General features: G+C 41.5%; 1 protein-coding gene and 1 pseudogene across 1 annotated transcript in view; one reads left to right on the top strand and one right to left on the bottom strand.

Annotated features, from left to right (window-relative positions):
• Nucleotides 1–23,775, bottom strand: part of LOC105003643 (aldehyde oxidase 4-like) — a 71,508-nt gene extending 47,733 nt beyond the window's left edge. The window contains exons 1-10 of the mRNA XM_010860942.1: nt 23,722–23,775; nt 21,522–21,579; nt 15,944–16,040; nt 13,357–13,465; nt 9,800–9,926; nt 6,345–6,406; nt 3,468–3,551; nt 2,576–2,656; nt 367–511; nt 38–130 (exon numbers count right to left, since the gene is read on the bottom strand). Of these exons, the coding sequence (XP_010859244.1) occupies nt 38–130; nt 367–511; nt 2,576–2,656; nt 3,468–3,551; nt 6,345–6,406; nt 9,800–9,926; nt 13,357–13,465; nt 15,944–16,040; nt 21,522–21,579; nt 23,722–23,775 (910 nt within the window). The remainder of the gene's footprint in view (nt 1–37; nt 131–366; nt 512–2,575; nt 2,657–3,467; nt 3,552–6,344; nt 6,407–9,799; nt 9,927–13,356; nt 13,466–15,943; nt 16,041–21,521; nt 21,580–23,721) is intronic.
• LOC105003642 lies at nt 8,452–23,280 on the top strand (annotated as a pseudogene).
• Nucleotides 23,776–24,102: the final 327 nt, after the last annotated feature.

The following is a 24,102-nucleotide window of genomic DNA, read 5'->3' as shown; positions in this document are numbered from 1 at the left end:
ACATTTTATTAAAAAAAAAAAAAAAAAAGGTACGTACCATCATCTGTGCTATCCACGAAATATAGTTCTTGAAGCCCAAGTGGAGATATAAAAACCGGATGGAATTCATCTCTGAATTTAATGCTGGGTCCTTAAGGAGAAAAATATGTAAAACAATTAGAAAAGAAAGACAGTGATGTGTGGCTTGCTGATAATTCAAAGTGGAAATTACACAGCAACTCACTTGCAAAAGGAAACAACACAACATTCTAAAGGATCATAGGCACTCACTAATAAAAGTAAATTGCATTTGTGCAGAGTTTTAAAAGAGACACGTTTGACTTACCCCCAATCTAGACTAAAAAAACATGCCCCTAGACCACCTACCCACTGCAGTGTTCCCCATGATGATGGGGGCTTCAGGGAAACTGGTTTTCAGCTCCAGAAGGTCATTCAAGTTTACAGGAGTGATCCAGGTGGTCCTCTTCCCTCGGAACGTCAGCCTCCTTTTGTTCGGGTCTTCTGCCATTCTCTACAGGGAAGCAAAGCCAATAGACTTCCAAATAATGCTCTGGGTGTCTAAGTAGCCTGCTGTTTATTTTAGCTTTTTGAGACAACCTAACTTCTGGGTATCAGGAGAAGGTGGCCTTGTTTGAAGCTACCTAGATTGAGAAGATGTGTCTTAGCACCACTGAATAACTCTCATAATAGGTGTCTGGACATCAATAGCTGCATATAGAGTAGAGCAAACTCTGCATTTGTGAAGTGACTACACAGAGAGGAGGCAGCATGGCAGCTTGAAGGTATCTTAGCCTGGAATTAAAGGGCTAGGCTTCTTGCTCTAATTCTGCCGTAATGGTGACTCAGAGGGGCCCCTCCTTTGGAGATTAGATTCTTTGGAAATTAGATTCTTCGGTAGGACAGAAATTGCTTATTAGCAATATTATCCTTGGGTAAAAAAATCCCTTAAATCATTCATCTGGTAGAGTATAAATGGATACTTTTACAACTTTGTACATATATATAATATTAAAATATATATCAAATATACTGCTGCTGCTACTGCTAAGTCACTTCAGTTGTGTCCAACTCTGTGCGACCCCATAGACAGCTCACCAGGCTCTGCCGTCCTTGGGATTCTCCAGGCAAGAACACTGGAGTGGGTTGCCATTTCCTTCTCCAATGCATGAAAGTGAAAAGTAAAAGTGAAGTCGTTCAGTCGTGTCCGACTCTGTGCAACCCCATAGACGGCAGCCCACCAGGCTCCCCCGTCCTTGGGATTCGCCAGGCAAGAACACTGGAGTGGGTTGCCATTTCCTTCTCCAATGCATGAAAATGCATTGAAAAGTGAAAGTGAAGTCGCTCAATTGTGTCCAACTCTTAGTGACCCCATGGACTGCAGCCTACCAGGCTCCTCCATCCATGGGATTTTCAAGGCAAGAGTACTGGAGTGGGGTGCCGTTGCCTTCTCTGATCAAATATACTAATATATTTAAAATATCTATCTTTATCTACATATCTACATGTACAAATAATCATTAAACACGAGGTGTGTCCAGGTTCTCACGCTCTGAGGGGTGTGTGTGTGAGACAGGCGGGGACCTGGGACCTTTTGCTCGAATACTGTAATGCTTGCCCCTTGAGTAAGGAGTTATCTCTCCTTGAGTAACAAAATACAAGGAAACTGCATGGGTCAAAAATAACTACGTGCATGCGCAACTGAGGCAAATTCTGAACAAATAATACAAAGAGACCCAAAAACCCAGCTGCCGCTTTTGAAGAGCCCAGAGAAAAAGCAGGGTACTGCGCACACCCCCTGCACACGACATCACCTAAGGGGTGGGCAAACCACTTAAACCATCCCTTCGGGTTGACCCCTGGACACACCCCTACCCTCACACCATATAAGGAACAAGCTCATCACCCCCTCAGGGAGCAAGCAAGCAGAGAGGGGACCTGTTGTGTGTTTTGACTCCCCCATGCTGCAGCAGGGGCCCTAGTAAAGGTTTACCTGAATTTCTTGTCTGGCCTCTGATAGGTTTCTACTGATTAAGGAGGCCAAGAACCCTGGTTGGTAACATAGGGACTGAAGCCTTCTGAGAAGCCAGTAGAATCATAGCCTTCACCTCATGCTCTCTTCAGGACAGAGGCATGGAATAGAAAGATGGGCATATCACACTATTTGTGTTATTCTCTCTCTCTCCCCACTGAGTTGAGAACACAGAGGTTAAGAGTAGGAATAATGAAATCCCATTATAATAAGTATCATCTGATTTTTACTTTACTAGTTTTACAAAATGTCTTTGACGCATCTCACTGTGTAGCTGTGTGATCTTGGTTAAGTCACCTACACTCTCTGAGCTCAGGATCTTCAATGGAGGGGTGGACCCAAGCACCCCTGTGGTCCCGGCAGCACCGCTTTCCTAAGCTGTCTGTTTTATACTATTCACAGTGGAGCTGAACATGTTTCTAAAAATGGGTTATCATGTTGGACACACTTCCAACTTTTAGGATCTAAAACTCAGTAGTCTCATAGTATAAGGCAAAATGCTTAAACCACATCATGTTATAAGACAACAAAAGTAAAGTATCTTACTATCAGTTCAGGAGGGAATATAGGTTCCTGGGTTGGATCGAAGGGCTGGAATTCATCTTCGTTGTACAGCTTGGTACACATCTCAACAAAACAAAACACAAATGGAACTTCAGAGATGCTGAGAGATGTACAGGAGTCTCTCAGTGTGAAACTTCAGAGTCAGAGCCTGCATCTGACATTCTGTATATAAAATAGAAGCCCCAGAGCCACAGGGCAGCCCTGGCAGAATTCCTCCCTGCCTCAGCGGACACTGATGGTTTCCCTGGCAGATCTGCTGGGCTCTGGGCTTCCTCTTTTGGTGTCAGGAATTAGATTTTAACTTCTGTCTGGGTCTCAGGTATCACTGGCAGGTGTTTATCTGCCATAGGCATGAAGACATGTCCCTGCTTTCATCCCTTGTAGTGCTTGCTGGGGGGGTGACAGAGTGGGTAAGCCCAGATTAAGGCACAGAAATTTGTAGTGCTTCTGAAGGAAAATAGTCTTCTGTGGTGACTAGCCTCATGAAAGTCTGTGCACGTATGCTCAGTCATGTCCGACTCTGTGCAACCCCATAGATTGTAGCCCACCAGGTTCCTCTGTCCATGGAATTTTCTAGGCAAGAATACTGGAGTGGGTTGCCATTTCCTCCTCCAGGGGATCTTCCTGACCCAGGGACTGAACCCACGTCTCTTACGTCTCCTGCACTGCAGGCGGATTCTTTTACCACTGTGCCACCTGGGAAGCCCCTCATGAAAGTCATGGGCTTGCTAATCTGGGGGACTTGTAAAAGCTGTTTATGCCTTGAATTCACTAACTTTACATTTTATTCACTGAAAAGACTAGAATAATAAATTTGGATTGATGTGGGCATGTTTCAGTCAATTCCAACTTAAGTAGAATAATAGATACTTACTTTTTCCTGTCTACTTGTGAAAGACTTCTCTTCTTGATCCATGCAACATTTTCCTGATCCTTTCATTTGACAAACAGTTGATTCCTTAGGAAGTAATACAGTTTATAACAAATCCATTGGTTGATTTTTAAACACAAACCTGAGCACCCAGCAGTGCCCAGGCCCCAGAGGAGCTATGGAAGAAGTAACAGAGCCCATCCTGGCCCTCAGTGAAGCGAAAGTCACTCAGCCGTGTCTGACTCTTTGCGAACCTATGGACTGCAGTCCATGGAATTCTCCAGGCCAGAATATTGGAGTGGGTAGCTCTTCCCTTCTTCAGGGGATCTTCCCAACCCAGGGATTGAACCCAGGTCTTCCACATTGCAGGCAGATTCTTTACCAGCTGAGCCACAAGGGAAGCCCAAGAATACTGGAGTAGGTAGCCTATCCCTTCCCCAGGGGGTCTTCCCAACCTAGGAATTGAACTGGGGCCTCCTACACTGTAGGCAGATTCTATACCATCTTAGCTACCAGGGAAGCTCAGGGACTCTGTAATGGAGTGGGACAGAGTATAAGCTATTCCATAACTGAAGGATCAGACAAAATGCATGGAGTGTGCAACCATGTTCCTGCTAGGGTCTTATAAATGGTTCTGCTTGAGTTTCAGGGGAAGATGAAGGCGGTTAGAGGAAGGTGGGTCAGTCAGCTAAGGCTTCCTACTGGAAGTGAGGTCAAAGGAGTATAGTTACAAGGTGGTAATTAGAAAGACAAACAGCTGGCTTTTCATCAGAAGGGTGATGCATGTGTATTTTTTAATGAAGTCCTGGGAAGACAAACTGCCTTTAAGATGTCCTGTATATAAATATAAATAGACTGAAAAACCTGAGTTTCTTTGAATGTTTTTGGAGCTATTCCAAAGTATTTGGAGAACGCAAGTCCCAAAACATTTTGCCTTAATTTTCAGGACATTTCATGTAGAGTCAAAGTAGTGTTTTTGGCCTGAATTCACCTGTCAGTTCCTGCAACTCTCAAACAAATCATCATTCCTGTTTGCCGTTTTCACATGTAGACACAGCCTAAGGGTCTGTGGTGGTCTGGAGACCTATGGTTTGGCTTTATACGTGGAGTCAAAGAGACCTGGGTTCTAGTTCCTGCTTTAACACATACTAGCTGGATTGAATTCGTTAAATTAGGAAAATAAAACCCGCCCCAAGAGGTCAGATTTAAATATGTGACAGGTGTGCGCAGTATCTGACACACAGGAAGCACTGCAGGAATGGTGGTGGGTATTTTCACTCATAAGGTAACTGTCCAGAGTTGAGAAGGGATTTGGACTTTGTGACAACATCATGCACAATAAAGGGACCAACTAGTGGCTGAATGTGGGGACCCTGAGTGAGTGTGACAAAATGTCTACTTTTGTATGTATTTATACAGCACAACATAAAAAATATCTTACTCAGGATTTAAAATAAACTAGCCTGTAGTTTGGAAATTTTTTTGAAATTCTTTGTTTCTGGTCTACACAAAGATTTCTTTTAGATGTTTTAGTATTTGGAATGAACTTGCAGCCTTTGAGTTGGTTTTGGTCAATCAAAATTATATAAAAATAATTTTTTACATAAAAATGGGTGATGAAAAACACAACTGAATACTTGTCATGATGATGTCTAGTCTTGATATTTAACTTTATGAAAACTAAATCTATCTCAAGACATCACCCCCCTCCAGGCCATATACTAAATCATTCTTTTACAGCTTCCTTCAACCTATTTGATTCTTTGATCTCTCAGTTTGGAAGCTGATTTGGATTTCTTTCTCACTGCCTCCTTTATCATCTAGAGGTTATGATTCTGGCAATCCTCTTCCTGAAAGTTATCATTTTGGGCCCATATCTACCACACTGGTTTAGGTCCTCATTCCCTCATTCACGGGATATTGCACTAGTCCTTGCCCTCATCCCCATCCTCTCTTTCCAGGCTTATTTTTCTTATAGACAGGTGCCAAGAATTTTGAAATATTGTTCTTGTGTGACTTCTAGCTTGAGAATAAACAATGACTATATAGTAGGTATCAGCTTTGAGCCTAAATTCCTTAATGCTTCAGCCACATCAATTTCTTAGTTGAACTTTGGACATCCTTTCTTTTTTTCTACTTCCATACATTTTCTTACTGGAAATTTTTTAATGGCCTCTCTTTACCCATCCGTTAATATCACTTCCTTTAAGACCTGGCTCATAACTCTCATTCTCCAATAAGTCTCCTCTGTATCTTCCCTCCCCACTCATTGATTCTGTTTAATCCGTATTCCTCTAAAATTTATTTACAAGGTAGAGAGGCTATGCTGGTGTGCTGTGCTGCACTCAGTCGTGTCTGACTCTTTGTGACTCAATGGACTATAGCACACCAGGTCCTCTGTCCATGGGATTTTCCTGGCAAGAACACTGCAGTTAGTAGCCATTTTTCTACTCCAGGGGGTCTTCCCAACCTAGGGATGGAGCCCAAGTCTCCTAAATCTCCTGCATTGGTAGGCAGATGCCTTACCACTGTGCCACCTGGGAAGCCCGCTAGAGAGGATATATTGAGCTTTTAATATCTTGCTTTTCAACTATGTGTTTATTGTTTTTTAATCTATATATTTAATTTTCTTCTATAGGCTTTGCATTTCTTGAAGTCATGGACCACATACTTTACTTCTAAAGACAGTGCCTAATTTAGGGCTGTAAACAAGATAGATATTAAAGATTTATTTTTAAAAACAACAATAGTGGCATTTAATAACTTTCAGTGGATAGAAAGCACAACATTTTAGAGATAACTGAATGCAATAGACAGTTTTACACAAAGGATTTTTAATATGTTAAATTAACTGAAAAAATATTTTTTATCATTACTTACCGCACAGAAAGTTTTTCCACTTTCTACAATTGGTCGGTATCCAGTACAGCGGCACAAATTACCTGAAGAAGAAATTGGTGTTTAAGGAATGATAGAGATATATTGCATAGTTGTGCTTTTTTTCATTGGAATAGCTATATTAGTAGTTTTTCGGTTTCTACTTTTTGTTTCTCAAACCAACAAAATGGTTCTTTGAAACAGAAATGCCCTTCAAAAATTAGAATATACTTGTGATTACAGTTTTATCCTGAAATATCACAGAGATCTCTATAGTTTTTTCCCTTCCTACCTTATTTCCCACCCCTGTGCTAACTCATGTAACATGTGACCACCGTCCCCCATAACATCTCACACGGGCCCCTTTGTTAAGCTTCTCTCATGTAGTCTCTTCTGCCTCAAAGGTCCTCTTGGGGAGATTGTGTCCATTTATCAGGGCCACAGCCCCCCTCCTCCATGGAATCTGCTCTAACACCCCAGCCAGAGCCGTACATTCATTGTCTGGATCCTTCCCCAGGTCTATCGCTGACCATGTTGGAGTAGGGTCATTTATGTGCATGCTTCATTTCCTTCATTGGCTCTTAAGCTCATGGAGAAAGCAAAGACAGTCTTAGATGTTCTTGAATCCTCCCAGTACAGCATAGTAGGTGTTCAATAAGGACCTGGTATTGTTTTAATTAGTCATTTCAAAATATGGTAGAAACAGTGATGAAACCACTGTCCTTTAAAAAAAGTATATTCACAGCCATTAAAAAGAATACATTTGAATCAGTTCTAATGAGGTGGATGAAACTGGAGCCTATTATACAGAGTGAAGTAAGCCAGAAAGAAAAACACCAATACAGTATACTAACGCATATATATGGAATTTAGAAAGATGGTAACAATAACCCTGTATACAAGACAGCAAAAGAGACACTGATGTATAGAACAGTCTTTTGGACTCTGTGGGAGAGGGAGAGGGTGGGATGATTTGGGAGAATGACATTGAAACATGTATAATATTGTATATGAAACGAGTCACCAGTCCAGGTTCGATGCACGATACTGGATGCTTGGGGCTGGTGCACTGGGACGACCCAGAGGGATGGTATGGGGAGGGAAGAGGGAGGAGGGTTCAGGATGGGGAACACATGTATACCTGTGGCGGATTCATGTTGCAAAACCAATACAATATTGTAAAGTTTAAAAAATAAAATAAAATATTAAAAAAAATTTAAAAAGTATATTCAAATTTGAAGCCAGTATAAATGATATTTATAAAGAGGTTTTAGTAATATGGGAAAATTCTTATGTTGTATAGTTAAAAATTGTATATGTACTATGCAATTGCATACATGATAGTCACAAGTATTTAAAATAAGCCTTACAAAAACTATGTACAGAAGAGACTGAAAGAGAAGCATCTTGACTGTGGTTGTCTTCTAGTAGCAGGAATATGAATGAGTTTTTCCTTATCTTTTCATTTTTTTTTCATTTTTCATAATAGAAATACATCATTTTTATGTTAAAAATAAATTTAAGATTATTATGTTCAAATACAGTTTAAAAATTTCAGAAGCAATGTATATATGTGAACTGGGCAGCTTTAGTTAGCTAGAAGCAAAGTGTTATTTGGAAACTTGTTGCCAGTGAGTCATGTGGAAAAACTGGATAATAGGTTTACTTCTCTTTTTTTATTTGAGCAAAAATTGTTTAGAAAGAAACTACATGCACAAGGATGGATTTAGATTCCATATTTTATCTTTCCTTTTGCTTAAGAAGAAAGAATACAGGAGTTTGTGAGTTATAAATCTCTCTTTGGCATAGAAAAAAGGAGTTGAAATACCTAGAACATAGCTGTAGGGCATGAGATTGAACTATTTAAGAGGCAAAGGACAATTTCTCATTGATAAACAGCGAGAAAGCATTAAAAGCTAGATAGAGCTATATCAAAGCTTTCAGTTTTGTTTGCCACATAATCAGAAGCGCTAGTAAAAGCCCACCAAGGGAAACTAATAGCACCCATTACAGAAAATTTTCTGATTCTAAGGGAGAAAAATATGGAAATTCAAAATTTTTCTTTTCTTAGTCTTGAAGAAAAAAACAAGATTAAATGAAGTGGTCATTTGTATCAGCTGATCATTATAGAAGGTATGTGTCATGTCTAATTGCATTCCTTTTGAGTTTTTATTTGATCAGTTTTCTTAAAACATGAACATAAAGGTTATCAGTGTGCCTAGCATTTATAATTCTAGAAAGAGATCAAGTAAATGAAGTGTGAAACAAAAAATACTCTCGAAGTTATCCTTGCCTAGAATAAAGTTATCTTTATAATTTAGCCAAACTTTACAGCCATCTCCTGGTGGTTAAGTGAGTTATAGGCATAGAATCTGGGAGGAAATAATTCATGTTTATAAGGCTGTCTGTGTGTATTCAAAGACACATACAAAAAGTAAGGCAAATCACAAGAACTTTACTTTTCAAAGCTCTAAATATCTCGTTAGTGTGGGTTATTTTATAAAACAAAGATTATCTATTATTCAAATTTATTCAGGTTTAGTTAAAATTATAATTGAAACCATTGGCCAAAATTCTTATAATACTTAATGAGAAACTGAAAAATGTTGAATGTAGAAGTTGATGAGAGATAAGGGAAAATATTAGTGAATATTTATATTCTAGTTATCATGCAACTTAAGTTGAAATTTTACTTTGTTTTAGTCTGTATCTTTTCATCATAAAACTGAATTTTTGTGTAGGTTTGTTTACCGAAAGGGACAGAGAGTTTTCTTACAACGTTTCGAGGTTTTCTTCCACAGCTTTCTTCAAAGAACTAGTAACTGCTTACCTTGAACCTAGTATGTTAATTGAAGGAAACTACATTTGATAAAATGCTTTTTTTTGGTACTAAATTCACTTAAATTCGATAGCTCTTTTGTCATAGGAGATTGAGTTGCTCACCAAGCTTATCTGTGATAACTAATTCCTGTTTATGGGCTTCTTGATCTTGTAATGAACCCAACCAGAACAGAAAAAGGTAAAGTTTCTGAAATCTATTCTCTTTGTAAAATTAATTTTAGTAAGTAAAGTTAATGAATGATTCTAACAGAATGATTTAAAAATAAACCAAAAAATCTCATTCTTGTACACTACCCAGATTTCCACATTTGGAAACTATTGTATTAAAAATGTTAGAAACAGTCTGTTTGAATGCTTTTGCAGAGTGACTACAGGCTCCATTAAAGGAGAAAGGTTTGTAATGAAACAGTATTGCCCCAATTCTTGGCACCAATGCTGACCAATGAGGGCGGCCCTTCCTAGAGAGGACTGAGGTCAAGATGAAGGCTAATGAGGCCTACTTGTTGACCAGGTGCCTGGAACCCCAAAGCTTCTCTCCACCAGCTGGGGCCTTCTTCCCTCCTTCCTTGGGCACCTCCCTCTAGAAGTCCTGCCTGCTGAGGGCTGAGAAACCTTACCTCCAAGAGCTTCGGTTATCTGCTCAGGGGTGGGCTCCGGGTGGTTCCTCAGCAGCGTGTAGATGGACATCACCATTCCTGGGCTGCAGAAGCCACACTGTGTCCCATGACACTTGGCAAGTCTTTCCTGGGGAAAAATGGTACATTACTTCTACTTTAAACCTCCCATTTCCCTTCCTTGTATACCAGATAGGAGCAAAGCTTATATATTTAGCTTTCTAGAGATAACTGCAGGGTGAAAAATGTCATTCTGGAAGAATATTTCTATTTCTTGAAATCATGTTTCGCCTACCCACTCAAGAAAAGCCTATTGGCATGTATTAAGTTATTTTACTCTCTAGACTCTCTGGTTTCTTTTCCTGTGAAATAAGAATATAGTTTAAGTAGTGAGTAAAATGCTTTGAAGTCATGTTCATGTGGGTTTAGGTCCTTCCTGTATTCATTAATTGTGGGTCTCTGGATGATTTATTTTACTTTATTCCTTTCTTCATCTTTTTCACTTCCTTTTAAAAAGACTTTTTTTTTTTTTTAATTGGAGTATAATTGCTTTTGGGGCTTCCTTGGTGGCTCAGTGGTAAAGAATCTGTCAATGCAGGAGATGCATTTTGATCCTTGGGTCAGGAATATTCCCCGGAGAAGTAAATGGCAACTTGCTCCAGTATCCTTGGCTGGGAAATCCTATGGACAGAGGATCCTGGGGCGCTGCAGTCCACAGGATAGCAAAAGAGTTGGACACAGCTTAGTGACTAAACAACATTATATTGCTTTACAATGTTGTGTTATTAATAGTTTGTGCTGTGCAACAACGTGAGTCAGTATACATACATCCCCTCCCTCATATGCCTCTCTCCCAACCCACCCCACATCCCATCACTCTAGGTCACCACAGAGATGCAGCTGAGCTCCCTGTCTTATACAGCAGCTTCCCACTAGTTATCTACTTTACACATTGTTGTCATTTTAGTTGCTAAATCATGTCCAACTCCTTTGTAATCCCATGGACAGAGGAGCCTGGCAGGCTCCACATGGTGGTGTATATATGTCAATAATATTCTCTCAATTCATCCTACCCTCTCCTTCCCACCCTGTGTCCACAAGTTATTCCCATCTTTTAAATTAGAATAATAATGGTATCTATGGCACAAGATAACTGAGAATAAATAAATGAGTATATACAATCATTTAACAGTCTCTGGCAAGTAAGTTTTATCTTCTTCATTTATATTCTGTAATGTTTTATGGATTAAATGACAATCTATATACATGCTTTGAAAATTGTGAAGTATAATTTAGTAGTGTTGTACCATTTACATAATTTATGCACTTTCAACTTTATGCATTTAAATATAACAAAACAATAAAAAAAAGAGAGTGCAAAATAGAAATAGAATGTGAAATGACAATTTACTTTGTCCATTCTATACAAAGACCCCATCCATGAATGAATGGGAAACATGACTCTGTGGGTCCCACTGTGTGTCTCTGTCCCATGTCTTTCTCAATGAGTTGAGGATACTTCAGTTCACTGGCCTGAATGTGATTCATATGTTTTTAAATAAACATTTTTCAAACAGCATGACCCTTAAGATGGAAGCCAAATACTTCATCTGTGGTTCAACTGAAAGGAAAGACATTGTTCTAGTGCTAGAGGAAAATATGGCTGGGGTGGGGTTACTGCTAGAAGGCAAGTTGTTTCAGATGTGTCATATAGACAGACACAGCACATGTGCTGGTGAATATTTAACAACTGGATCTCTGGGAAGACAGTCCTTATTTGTAGCTTCTACTATTTTTGGTAATATAAATATTTCCATGGAGGCTGAGGTTAAACTTCTGATGTGATGTCATTGAATGTGGATACACTTACAAGGTACTTCCACTGTGTAGCTACAATAGACATAAATGTCCTCAAAAGCATAGGTGATAGAAAAATGTAGTAAAATGATTGGGATACAGTAAAAGTTACTATTTATTAACTTTGTTTTTAATATCATTTACCTACTTTTAAGTTTGTATAGTTTAGTTTTTAGTAACAGCTGTGCTTAAAGCCTGGCTCACAAAATCCCTAACATTTACCAAGCGGCTCTCAGTTCAGTTCAGTTCAGTCGCTCAGTCATGTCCGACTCTTTTTGACCCCATGAACCGCAGCACACCAGGCCTCCCTGTCCATCACCAACTCCTGGAGATTACCCAAACTTATGTCCATTGAGTCGGTGATGCCATCCAACCATCTCATCCTCTGTTGTCGGCGTCTCCTCCTGCCCTTAATCTTTCCCAGAAGTAATCCAAGTCTATGCCCCAACCAGTAACACTGAAGAAGCTGAACGGTTCTATGAAGACCTACAAGACCTTTTAGAACTAACACCCAAAAAAGTTGTCCTTTTCATTATAGGGGACTGGAATGCAAAAGTAGGAAGTCAAGAAACACCTGGAGTAACAGGCAAATTTGGCCTTAGAGTACAGAATGAAGCAGGGCAAAGGCTAATAGAGTTTTGCCAAGAGAACACACTGGTCATAGCAATCACCCTCTTCCAACAACACAAGAGAAGCGGCTCTCACATGCCAGTAAAAGCCTGTTTGGGACACTCCTGAACTATCAAGTATTGTCAGAATTTGGGAGGAAGAAATCTGATAAGCTGCAGCATTAGGTTGTTTCCATAACTGTTAAGATGGTGAGCCAAGTGTGGAGTAAGAGCTTAATAAGGTCAAAAAGTCATTAAGTTTACAGTTGAAAGACAAGCACTACCAAAAGTGCTCATAAATGCAACATATCAACAGAGGAAGCTCTGCGCCTCCATGTTCTAACACAACCTTCTAGGGGAAGAAATTTCCAAGGAGATTACAGCAATCCATAATTTTCTTTCTACACCCTGCTTTTAAAACTTAACCTCCGAAGAAACTCTTGTTCAATAGTACATAAAAGTAATATTGCAGTTTCTTTTAAAAAGTCCCCTGAACATTAGTATCAATAAATACTTCGTCATTTTAGTTCTGCTTTATTGTAGCATGGTGTTCAGCTTCTCATGAGACATTTGGGGAGTATTTGTATACAAGATTAGCTTCTTATTCACAGTTTAGTAATTTTGAAATGTGGTAGACAAGTAGTATCTTCTATAAACTTCTAGTTTCCTATCTCATTTTCTTCTCTTATCAGACTGGGTTGTCCTTGTTTTAGTTTAGGGCAAGGATGAGACTGAGAAGTTAAGATATATTAAAATTATGAAGATGAAGAAATCTCGGTTTATACACAAATCTCTCTCTCTTTTTAAAAAATTTTATTTTATTTTGGGCATCTTATTTTGGGATCTTAGTTCCCCCATCAGGGATGGAACCTATGCCCCCTTCAGTGGAAGACTACAGAATCTTAACCACTGGCCCACCATGGAAGTCCCTATACACCAATCTCTGAAAAGATCCCTAGCTATGAAGCACTAAATCCCACAAAATGAGAATTTAAAAGCACAAAAAAATCTCAAAATTGATGACCTAACTGGAGTCCATTAGATTATGGAGGGTGCCGATACCAGCGCTGGGTCCCCACCACATTGTACTCTTACCTGCACGGGGTGAATCCTGGTTTTGATGCTTCCTACACCTTCCACAGTGGTGACAGCAGCCCCATGCAGAGAGCAGATGGGCACCAGGCACGCTGTAACTGGATAATGGCTGTGATGGGATTTTGTAAAGAGAACACATTGGAATCACACGCAGGGGGTAACATAATTCAGGGAGTTATTTCTAGAAAGGGTCTTGAGACTATATTTCCCTGAGAACAGAGAACACTAGATAAAAAACCATAACTTTTTGGAAGTGTTCAAGAAAGGACTTAACATATGGCTGGAGTAGAATGGTAGAGAGAAATGGAAAAAAAGAAAAATGAGTTTTGTGTAGAACCTCCAAGAGACCCTCATTCTTTGTTTATTTTTCTCATTCAGAGAAAAAAGGCTTTTTCTCATCATAAAATGATATACTGACTCATGTAAACCATCATGGGATAATTTACCCCAGTGATTCTCAACTGTGGGAAGTTTCTAAACATACAAAAGCTCTGGTTGCATGCTAGCCTAATTATTATTATTAATTTTTGGTCATGCCACACAGTATGTGGGATCTTAGTTCCCTGGCTAGGGATCAAACCCTGGCCCCCTACATTGGAAGCACAGAGTCTTAACCACTGGACTGCCAGCGAAGTCCAAGGTTAGCCTAATTAAACCAGAATCTTTGGGATGCAATCACTCCATTACTTTTCAAAGCTCCTTAGCTGATTCCAGTGTATGGGCAAGTATGAAAGCCATGGGTTTATGCCCCTGTCTTGACCATCTCTCTCACACTAGAGTCTGTATTATTGACACAGCAGATGTGGTTTCATCAGATTCTCATCCCACTGGTTGGGAATGGGGTCCAGGCTTCATTAGTCCAGTTTAGTTTCTCGGAAGAGTGCTTGGTATACAGAGCAAAAGTGAACCCTGGGTTATTGTTTTTTTTTTTTTTTGTCCTCCAGCTGCCCTCCTCCATTAAGTTTAGTTTCTCTTAATGTTATCTCCCTCTTCCTTTTCTCTCAATTTTCCCAGGGCTCATTGCTTTCCCATCTTAGCCTTATGCCTCATCCAGGAAATAGAGGCATATTCTCCTGTCACTGCCCAGCCCACACTTACTCATCTCTAGCTACAGTCAGCCTCACCCCCAGTCCAAGCCTGGAGGGTGAGGACACCCCACCCCTCCTCCTCCCCTGTGCCCTGAATCCTTTCTATTCTTGTCTTCCCAAGGACTTGCTTCATTATCAATTGCCCTTCTAACTTCTTCCTTTCTAGGGTCTCATTTCTCTAAATTCCCTTGAATTTAGAAGTTCAAGTGTTTTTTTGTGCTAACAATAAATCCCCAGGCCAATGTCTCTCTCCAGCCCATCTTTCTCCCCTTCTTAGTCAAGTTTCTTCAAAAGCTATCTATGCCTTCCTGGCCCTCCAGTCACTCCTGCGTATCTGTACCTCATCTTCCAGCCCCACAAGTCTGCTGACAGTGCTCTGGGAGCAATCTAATGGCTCTGAGCCATGTCCTGGTGTTTCATACTATTGCACTTCTACCACCTTGGAACTTTCTCTTCTGGATGCCCCTCCTTCATCCCTGGCTACCCCCTCTTGGTCTCCTTTGGGGGGTGTCTTTCTTTGCCCATCTCCCTGTCTCTTGTTCTGCAGTGTCCTGAGCTTGGAAGCTCTCCTGTGATTCCTGCTACATTCTAAATGACTATGGTTGAAAACCTGCTTTTACCACTAACTGGTCCTCATAACCTTGACAAGTTAGTTAACCCTCTTTGCCTCCATTCCCTCTTTTTTCAATATGAGTGACAGTTGAGTCTGTCTTAAAGTTGTTTTGGGGACTAAATATGATAACATGATGTAAACTATTTTGAACAGTGCCTAGCATTCAATAAACATTAGCTATTTCTATTGTCATTGTTAGTATCTATGTTGATAACTTTCAACAAATTAGTTCCAGATGAGACCTCTCCTCTGAGTAGTAGACCTGTCTATGTAGATACCTGTGGACAATTCCTCTCGCATGTCCCATAGTAATTGCTGTGCTATTCATCCAAAGCTAAACTCACCCCTTTCCTTTCTTTTGCTTCTCCTCTTCCTAATTTGTGAACAGCATAACCCAGAGACTTAAGACAAAAAACTTCGGAATCATGCTTGACAACTCTGCTACCGCATGCAATCAGTGAGCAAATTTACACTTTAGGTCAAGGTGACGTTAGCTCAGTCACACAGCATGATGGGAGGTCTCAGCCCTTCAAGGGAATAACTTTCGTAATGTATGTTGACCTAAACCTTCTTCCAGGACAATGCATCACTTCTTTGTGTGTAAACCCATTCTTGCCTGGCCCTCAGTCTGAGATCTGCTCAAAAGCAAAGTAAATATCTGTACAGCAAGAGACAGAGTGGCCCTGAGAGACTGGAATCCAGGACAGATACACCCTGATGGGAAGAAAGTCCATAGGAAAGATCTGGAGCATGGGAAGTCACAGGAGAGTAGGTCCAGAGGCCATGTGAGTGCAATGGACACCTTGAGAGAGGAGAGGGGACACAGGGACAGGAAGTGGAGGTTCTGCATTCTTTTCAGAAGTGCTTGGGCCAATGCAAAGGATACTGGATCTTCTTGGTCTTTGGGTCGTATCTGGACACCATGACAGTGCAGGCACCGCAGCCTCCGCTCCCACAGCTGTATTTGGTGCCGGTGAGGTGGACTGGAAGGAAGGGGGTCAAGGAAAAGAAGGACCCAGGCTGCTATGCTTTCTATACTTTTCTTCCTCAGATACTGATAACAAGTGAGTCATTTTCTGGAGAAAAGATTCCCTGCTTAAGAGAGCTGTTCCACTTTTTGCACATAAGTGAGCTAATTGATGACAGGTGAGAAGATATCCCTACACACCTACATCACAGGGCTTTATCTGAAATCCCCGATGCATTTGTGAATGTGGCATTTTCTTGATTTTAGAAAGACAGTATGGTAGCTCTCCAGTGGGGTGAGGGCAGCACCTTATAATCAAAAGCTCATGCTTCTAAAGTGAGTTCTCTGGATATTCACACTGAGTGGGACAGGTGAAGACTACAAAGAGCCTCATGCCAGTTAGATGATAGTCTTCATCCACATGAATAGGGAAAAGCCTGTTGAATTCAGAGTTGGGGACAATGGATTCTACACTCATATTGTTGCTGTGGAGGTGCTGGGAGGTGGTGCATATGTAAAACTTAGAAACCCCCACCAGGAAGTTTAACTTTTCCTGGTTCAGCAATGTAATGCTTTTATTTTCTTATAGGATTACAAGATTAGAGAATATGAATTGATAACTTGGTTCCTGAACCAGTAATATCAACAAACTCTTTCGTACCTCTTCCCTGTAAGATACTGGCATGTTTCCACAAAGAAAGAACAAATAATGTATGTGATCCCTTTGCTTCAGGTGCTATTAGAGTCTACTAGAATTTGCTTGGGACCTTTCCAGGTGAGGTTTAAGAAAGATTTCATGGGTGCATATTATCATTGGCTTGGGTGGAGGCTGAGAATAATTTCATCTTAGAAATTTCTGCCCATGAAGAGGTAATAACAGGTCAGGACACCGCAGAGTAGGAAGCTGAGATTCTCTGCAGAGGTTCAGAGTGGGTGGCACCCCACTTCCTCTGTTCCCTCGTCTGAGCCCACTCAGGCAAGTCAAGCTTGCTTTCTTCAGGCAGAGTCTCATGGGTGATGCCTTAGAGTGTTCCATTGACCTGAATGGAAAAGTCAGAGAAACCCCTTCTCTTTGCCTTTGGTGACCTGATATTTTCAAGCAAAGGAATCCAGGAGCCGTCTGACTCAAAGAAGAGTCAAATTTTGACTGTTCACTCTGTCAGACCTTAAAGCAGCTCTCTGCTTCTTGTGTTAACATTGCCTTGAGTGAAAAGTGAAAGGTTGATTCAACCAGCTGCTTTGCCCTCTGGTTACCACACAAGTAGTTTGATGCCTCCTTCCTCCAGTCCCACCAGAAGTGCCTGATTCAGGCAGTTTCTTCCATGTTCTGTTGACTCATCCTAAAGCTCTTTGCTAGGTAGGGTGACCAGACAAAATATAGGACACCCAGTTAAATCTGAATTTCAGATAAAAAATGAATTATATTTTAGTGTAAGTATGTCCCATGCATTCAAATTCAAATTTACCTGGGCATACTATATTTCTATATGCTAAAGCTGACAACCCCACATAAGTCAAATACAAACAATAATATATCAGAAGTTTATTTTTTGGTCCTTTAAGAAAAGAGCTTTCTCAGGGCACCAAGGTATACAACACTATGGGCATATACAGAAGTTACCCTGAGACTAAATGCTCACGGCCAGCGTGTGCAGTTGACCCTGGAATTTCCACTGACCTCTGGTCATTCATCAGTGAGTGATTGTGTCTTGCATGCCAAACTTGACTCTTTGCCTCAAGGATCTCACTCCTCATTCATCTCTTGCTATACCTCCCCCCAAAGCTGTACATCCATTGGAATAAACTGCTTTGGGTTCCTCTAAAGCAATATATTCTCTTGCCTCTGCACCACCCCATCCCCCCCACACCACCACCAAGTATACCCTTTTCCCCAAGAATTCCCCTTTCCCAGCAACTCCTACACAACCCTTCTCTCTCCCTTCCTTCTTCAAGCCTGGTGGGAGTGCCCTGTCCATGTTCCCATAACATGGCACTCATCACACCTGCTATCTCTCTCTTCATTCTCTAGACTGAGGGCGGAGGCTGTGTCTTCTAGCTTACTTCTGCACACGTGGTGCTTGGTAAAATTCATCTACTGAATGACGAGTTGTTTCAAGAACTGCAAGAAGTGATAGGGCTGGGTATGTGAAGAGTGAGGGAAAATGAGGATAAGCGTTTCCAGTTTTATCCTAGAGCCAGGATCTCACAGTTGCATTAAAGCAACTCCCTAATGACACATCCTTGCCGGGATCCAGCACGGGAGTTCCCACCCATGACAAGGTCATGCAGGAGAGCCCTGACGGGCAAGGCGAGTCAGGGCTCAAGGGCTCCATCCCTGGTCTGCCTGAGTGTCTACCCCAAAACCAGAATCTGTCTGTTTTACCATTTCACGACTTTCACCAACTCTTCTGACATTAACGGGGGGCTATCCCCTACCACCTTTCTCTGAAGAAAATCAATTTAGAGCTCTAGTTAATAAATCTTCTGGGCATAATAGGAGTGTTTCAATTCAAACCCCTCTGATGACTTTCTAGCTTGCCTGACAGGTTTGTTCAGATTCACAGCCTCCCAACCACGTGAGGCATGGGAAGCTTAAGATATTCTAACAATGCAGAGCTTCTCAGAGAGTTAAAATTGTTAGAAAAGAACTAGTAGAGGATTTCTTTGTTGAGCTAATGCTTGCTGCCAAGTTTCCATATCCCTTACCTGCTGTGTCCCTGGGAGTGTATTGATTAATATAGTTGGTGTATAGAAATGTAAGTAATAGCTTTAATGTTTGTAACCTTGGACCCTTGAGTTAATTCTTTTCTTGTTATAGCCCACCACACTTTTGCCCTATAGGAATGCAACTTTATCTAATGCTTTCGGAGGGTGGCACCTGACTTTAGAATAATCACCTTTAGAGAAAAATAAGTTTTCTGAAGAAAGGGTCATAGAAGGTTAACAGAAGATGATGTAAATCACCTAAAACTTTTGCATATGATAAGTTTGCAGAAAGAAGGCCTGGCTTCGATAAGGATCAAGGACTGCTGACCTTGCATGACTCTACCCCTTCCCCCATTATCCTCTATGCACAACTTAAGGTATAAAAACTATTTTGGAAAATAAAGTGCAGGCCTTGCTCACGGAAGCTTGGTCTCCCCATGTCGTTCTTTCTCTTTCCTTTTCCTATTCAGGCTGATTCCATGGAGCACAGGGGCTCTCTGCGTTCACTTTCCTGCCTGGGCTTCTAAGACCCACTCGAGAAGGTGCCTAAGGTGGGGCACCTTCCGCGATTCAAGAGGGCGCCTGCGGCCTACGTGAACAGAGCAAGTCCAGTGCTGGGGCCTTATTGGCTTTCTGCGTAAACCAAGGAATATCAGCTTCTTTTCTCTCCTCTATTTTCTCAACTGCAAAATTCTTTCCTTATCTCTTTCTCTATTTCTATCCTTTTCGCCAACGCCATCCTCCCAAGGGAATCCCTGGCTCCAACTGGGGCTGGACCCTGGCACATCCTCTTTAATCCATGTAGCTGTGGGACATCAACTCTTGCTGGTGCAGTATCTTGCTTTTACAGGTCAGATTGCTTAACAGCAGGCCAGGATCTGTCATGCAGAAGGAGAGGTAACATGAGGTTGCGCCCCAGCAGGTCTGGGCAGCGTAGGTGAGTTGCCATTTCTTTCTCCAGGGGATCTTCCCGATCCAGGGATCAAACCCAGGTCTCCTGAACTGCAAGCAGACTCTTTACTGTGTGAGCCACCAGGGAAATGGGAGGCTGGGGATGATTCTGTCTAGGGCTCTATCAGCCTTGCTTACCTGGGAGCCCATGAATTTTCAGCTTGTTCCTAATATAGAGCTTCTTCACTTTGGGAGTCTAGAGAAAGCTTGGTAAAGTGTGGCACAGATGTAGATAGGTAAGAAAAGGGAAGTGATAGGGTATGCTGACTAACACAGATTTTAAAGCTGGGTAAATGGGAGGTGGCAAAACCAAGGAGGAAGGATTTGGCCTGTTTGGTTTTTTTGTTTTGTTTCAACTGTAATCCCAATTCCCTGAATAGTGAGTGCAATGGGGACACTGGGGGGCTATACTGGCTAGAGTAGTAGAATAATGGGGGTAGGAAACCAGGTTGAAATGTTAAATAGTGAGAGATGGAGTCAGCAGAGAAATGAGACATTAGGTACACACAGTTATTAGATAAGTCTGGCAAGGAAAGGTCAGGGAGAAAGGAAGTCATGCTTCATGTTTTTAGATGTGCGTGTTGGGAGGCCAAGAGCCAGAAGCAGAAGGAAACGAAGATTCTGGAGAGAGGATTGTCTGGCACACCACTGATTCCTCAGAGCTTAATACAGTGCCTTGTTCTTAGTAGACACTGACTAAGTATACTTATTTTTAACTTATAATTTGTCGATTTACAGGATCTCAGTTCTGTGACAAGGGATTGAACCCAAGCTATGTCAGTGAAAGCCTGGAATTCTAACCACTAGGTACTAGGAAACTCTGCCCAAAAAACCTCCAAATTATTTTGAAACAATTGTAGTTTCATAAGAAGTTGCAAAAATAGTACAGACTGCCCTATGGACCTGTTCCCTAGTTTCCCCCAATGCTGACATCCCGCAGAACTACAGTGCAACACCAAAACCGGGAAACTGACACGGGTATCATACCGAAGACAGATAACCAGAGGCTAGAGTTTCTTCAGATTTTGCCTCTTATGCATGCTCTCATACTATGTGGTATACTCAGCTCTATGCAACTGTATCTCATAGATCTGTGTAACCACTGCCACAGTCACTCTCTTGTGCTTTTACAGTTACACTCAAGCCCAAGAAATTCTTTTTGAATATTTACTGAAGGTGCAGGAGGAGTGAGATGTGAAAAAGGGTCCAGATCAGAAGTGAAGAGCTGGAGTGCATTAGTTATACAATGGAATTTTGAAATATGCTTATAAAACCTTGTTTTCTCTGATAAGGATTATTAAAAGGCATAGATGACAAGTCAATGAAATGCGCTTGTGGGAAGGTACACACATTGTCATTGTCAGTGGCACATACCCTTGAGCAAGTGGCTGGAGATATTTAATCTTTTGGTTGGCTTGCCGTGTTGGATTTTAATTCCCCAACCAGGGATTGAACCCATGCCCCCAGACATTGAAGTCTTAATCACTGGATCACTGGGGAAGTTCCTGGCTCGACATTTTCACATTCACACTGCTGAATATAAAATCATCATCAGGGTGACCATGGGGGCTCAAAAGTCAAAAAGTTATTTCCAGCGTTAGCACACTCATGGTTCACTGGATGATCATTTTGGTTTCGCCCAGGCAAAAAATACAATGAATATAGCACATATCTGTCACTTTTAAATGCATTCTCTGAACTCCAACTAGACTGTTCAAATTGAATACAAGGTTATTTATCTAGAGCAAATACAAAAGGAAGAATGACTTCTTTTAGAAGTCTTAGCATGTTTTCTTTTTACCACCAAAGCCAGATTTATTACAGTAAAATAAAAGGATACGGATTTTCCTCAAGTAGAATAGTAGATATACTTCAGGATCAGCATTCTTCTCTATGACCTACATTGTGAAATAAGAAGGGATTTTAGGAAGATAATACCAGCATGTTATGGCAATCCTATCTGTTGTTTTGGGGGCATGTTTTGAAAGGTGCTGTCTTTACAAGGACCAAAAACAACAAAAGAAGCCTTTTCTAACACTGGAACTAGAATTCTGGAGAAATAATGGCAGGCTGTTTCACTGTCTATGAACTTTCTCATATATGTGACAACTGTAAGTTCTGGCTTATTTTTTCCCTAGAGTTACTCGGAAAGGATCCAGATAGGGAAACAGATTCCAAAATTGACTCAGGATAACTCAGCCACATGAAGTCATGAAAAAGCTTAGCTAGAGAAGATTCTCCAAAGGAGTCATAGGAGAGTATGTTATGAGGGAGCCTCTTCTGTCCCCACCAGCTTCCCTTGCCCACTGAAACGGAGGTGCCTGGGTGAAGGAAGAGCTTAAGGGAACAGGAATCTCTCCTCTGCCTGTCACGTGGCGCTCCAGGCTGCTAATCCCAATAGATTGAAGCCTGCACATGAGATAAAGTTATCTGTCCTTCCTGACTCAGGCAGCATCTCTGCTGGGTACAGTCAGGCAAGATTAGAGAGAACAACTGGAGTGAAACCCATCAGGAAGAGGTGCAACACTGAGACTAGAGACACAGGACCTTATTCCACTAAACGTATTTTTGATCACCCCAGAAAAAGTAACAAACCACATTGTTTTTCATAACTGCCTCCTATTTTCAAGTCTCCTTTTGAGCCCTCAGAAGATTCACTCAGCCACAGATGAGCTCAGTGCTCCCCATTCAGAATCTCAGCGTGCAGAGCAGGCTGAGTGAAATGTCATCGCAGAAGCAAAGCATTACACCTAGACTGCTTTAAGACCTTAACTGTGTGGCTACAGAAATTATTTCCAAGGTGGAAACAAGATGAAGGTCGGGAGTGATGGCCTGCAAGCCAGGACCACTGTCCCTTCCTCCTGTGTGCCCCTACATTGAGGAGACACAGCCTGCTGACACTATTCTGTGCTATAAAGACATCGATGTTCCTGATGCAACATTCCAGGTCAATGTTTCTCAACCATCCTAATTGCCAGATCATTGCTACACTTGATTTAGTGTTGTCTTCATTCACGATACTGCTCCAAGCCCGAAGTAGCAGGCCAGGATGCTTTAGCCTCAAGGTTCATGGATCAGCCTGAAAGTATTTATTAGGGCAAAATAAGATCCTCCTTTGCTATTATTATCCTCAATGTCATATACTCCTTCTATTAAAACAGTGTTGTTGGGAGGGTGCCAGGTGTGCCCTGCCCCCAGCCCACCATGACCATGCTGTCTCACCTGCTGAAAGAACACCAGGCCAAGCAGAACGAATGCAAAAAGCTGCAGCTGAAGAGGCGAGAGGCCATCACTCCAGCCACCTGCCTGACAGAAGTTTTGGTGGATCACCTCAATGTGGGTGTGGTCCAGGCCAACAGGAGCCAGAGAAAGCTGGACAACAAGGTGAAGACCCTACAGATTCAGGCTGCCCAGTCTGCCAAGCATACAGGTCAGTGGCTCAGGATGGTGGAGAACTTCAACCAGGCACTCAAGGAAATCGGGGATGTGCAGAACTGGGCTCAGAAAATCGAGCTGGACATGTGCACCATCACCACCACGCTGAAGTACATCTACAAAGGGCAGCAGCAGTCGGCCCCCTCCTAGCCCAGTTGCCCTCCCTTCCCTCACTCCTCCTACCTGTCCCAGGTGGGCAGGAGGGAGGCTGATAGCCCATGAATAAAACACAAGCCTCCAAAGTAAAAAAAAATTAAAATAAAATAGTATTGCTAAACTCAAGCAGAGCTAACATCCATGTAATGGGAGGATGACATAGTTTTTAATGCCTGGGTCAGAATTCACTACCATTGTAATTTAACAAATAAAATGAAAGTTCCTTATTGATTCCAAAAGAAAAGAACAAACTAACACTCCCAAGCTTTAATAATTTCGCACTAAAGCCTAAACTAGCGACCCATGGTCAAGTTCATACTACTACATATGACTTGAAAAAGACAGAAAAGAGAGTTTAAATAAATAAGAAACAGTATCAGTGAAAGAGAATCAGCTTGGTTTTTATCTCTGACATATGAAAATTCATATTAATCATATCATAAACTTACCTTTCTTCCATTCACACAAAAAATCAACTCATCAGAATTGGAAAGAGAAGGCATTATGCCAGAAAAAATACCTCCACTAGAATAGAGGGTTATTTTTTTCTTGGAGAGCAGATATGTTAGGGCAAAAACCTGGATGCTTATCAGCCTTGGGGAAGCCCGAACTGCCAAAGCAGGAAGAGAAGAGGTGACTTATAGCCACCCTGGCAGACATGAAGCACCAACCAGAGTTCCCGGCCCGCCCAGCCCACGAGCATGCCCTTCTCCTCCCTTCTCATGCCAGTCAGATCAGTGATTTTGCCAGTCCCCTTTGGAATCCAAGATTGGTTTTACTGGGGGAAGGTGTTTAACATCAGGAATGAAAAAAATAAAAGAGAGTTTTAA

This window comes from Bison bison, unplaced genomic scaffold (genome assembly GCF_000754665.1).
Source record: "Bison bison bison isolate TAMUID 2011002044 unplaced genomic scaffold, Bison_UMD1.0 scf7180017864471, whole genome shotgun sequence".
In the NCBI taxonomy this organism is placed as follows: Eukaryota; Metazoa; Chordata; class Mammalia; order Artiodactyla; family Bovidae; genus Bison; species Bison bison.
The sequence above is the reverse complement of the archived record's forward strand: the minus strand, read 5'-3'. Positions and strand labels throughout refer to the sequence as shown.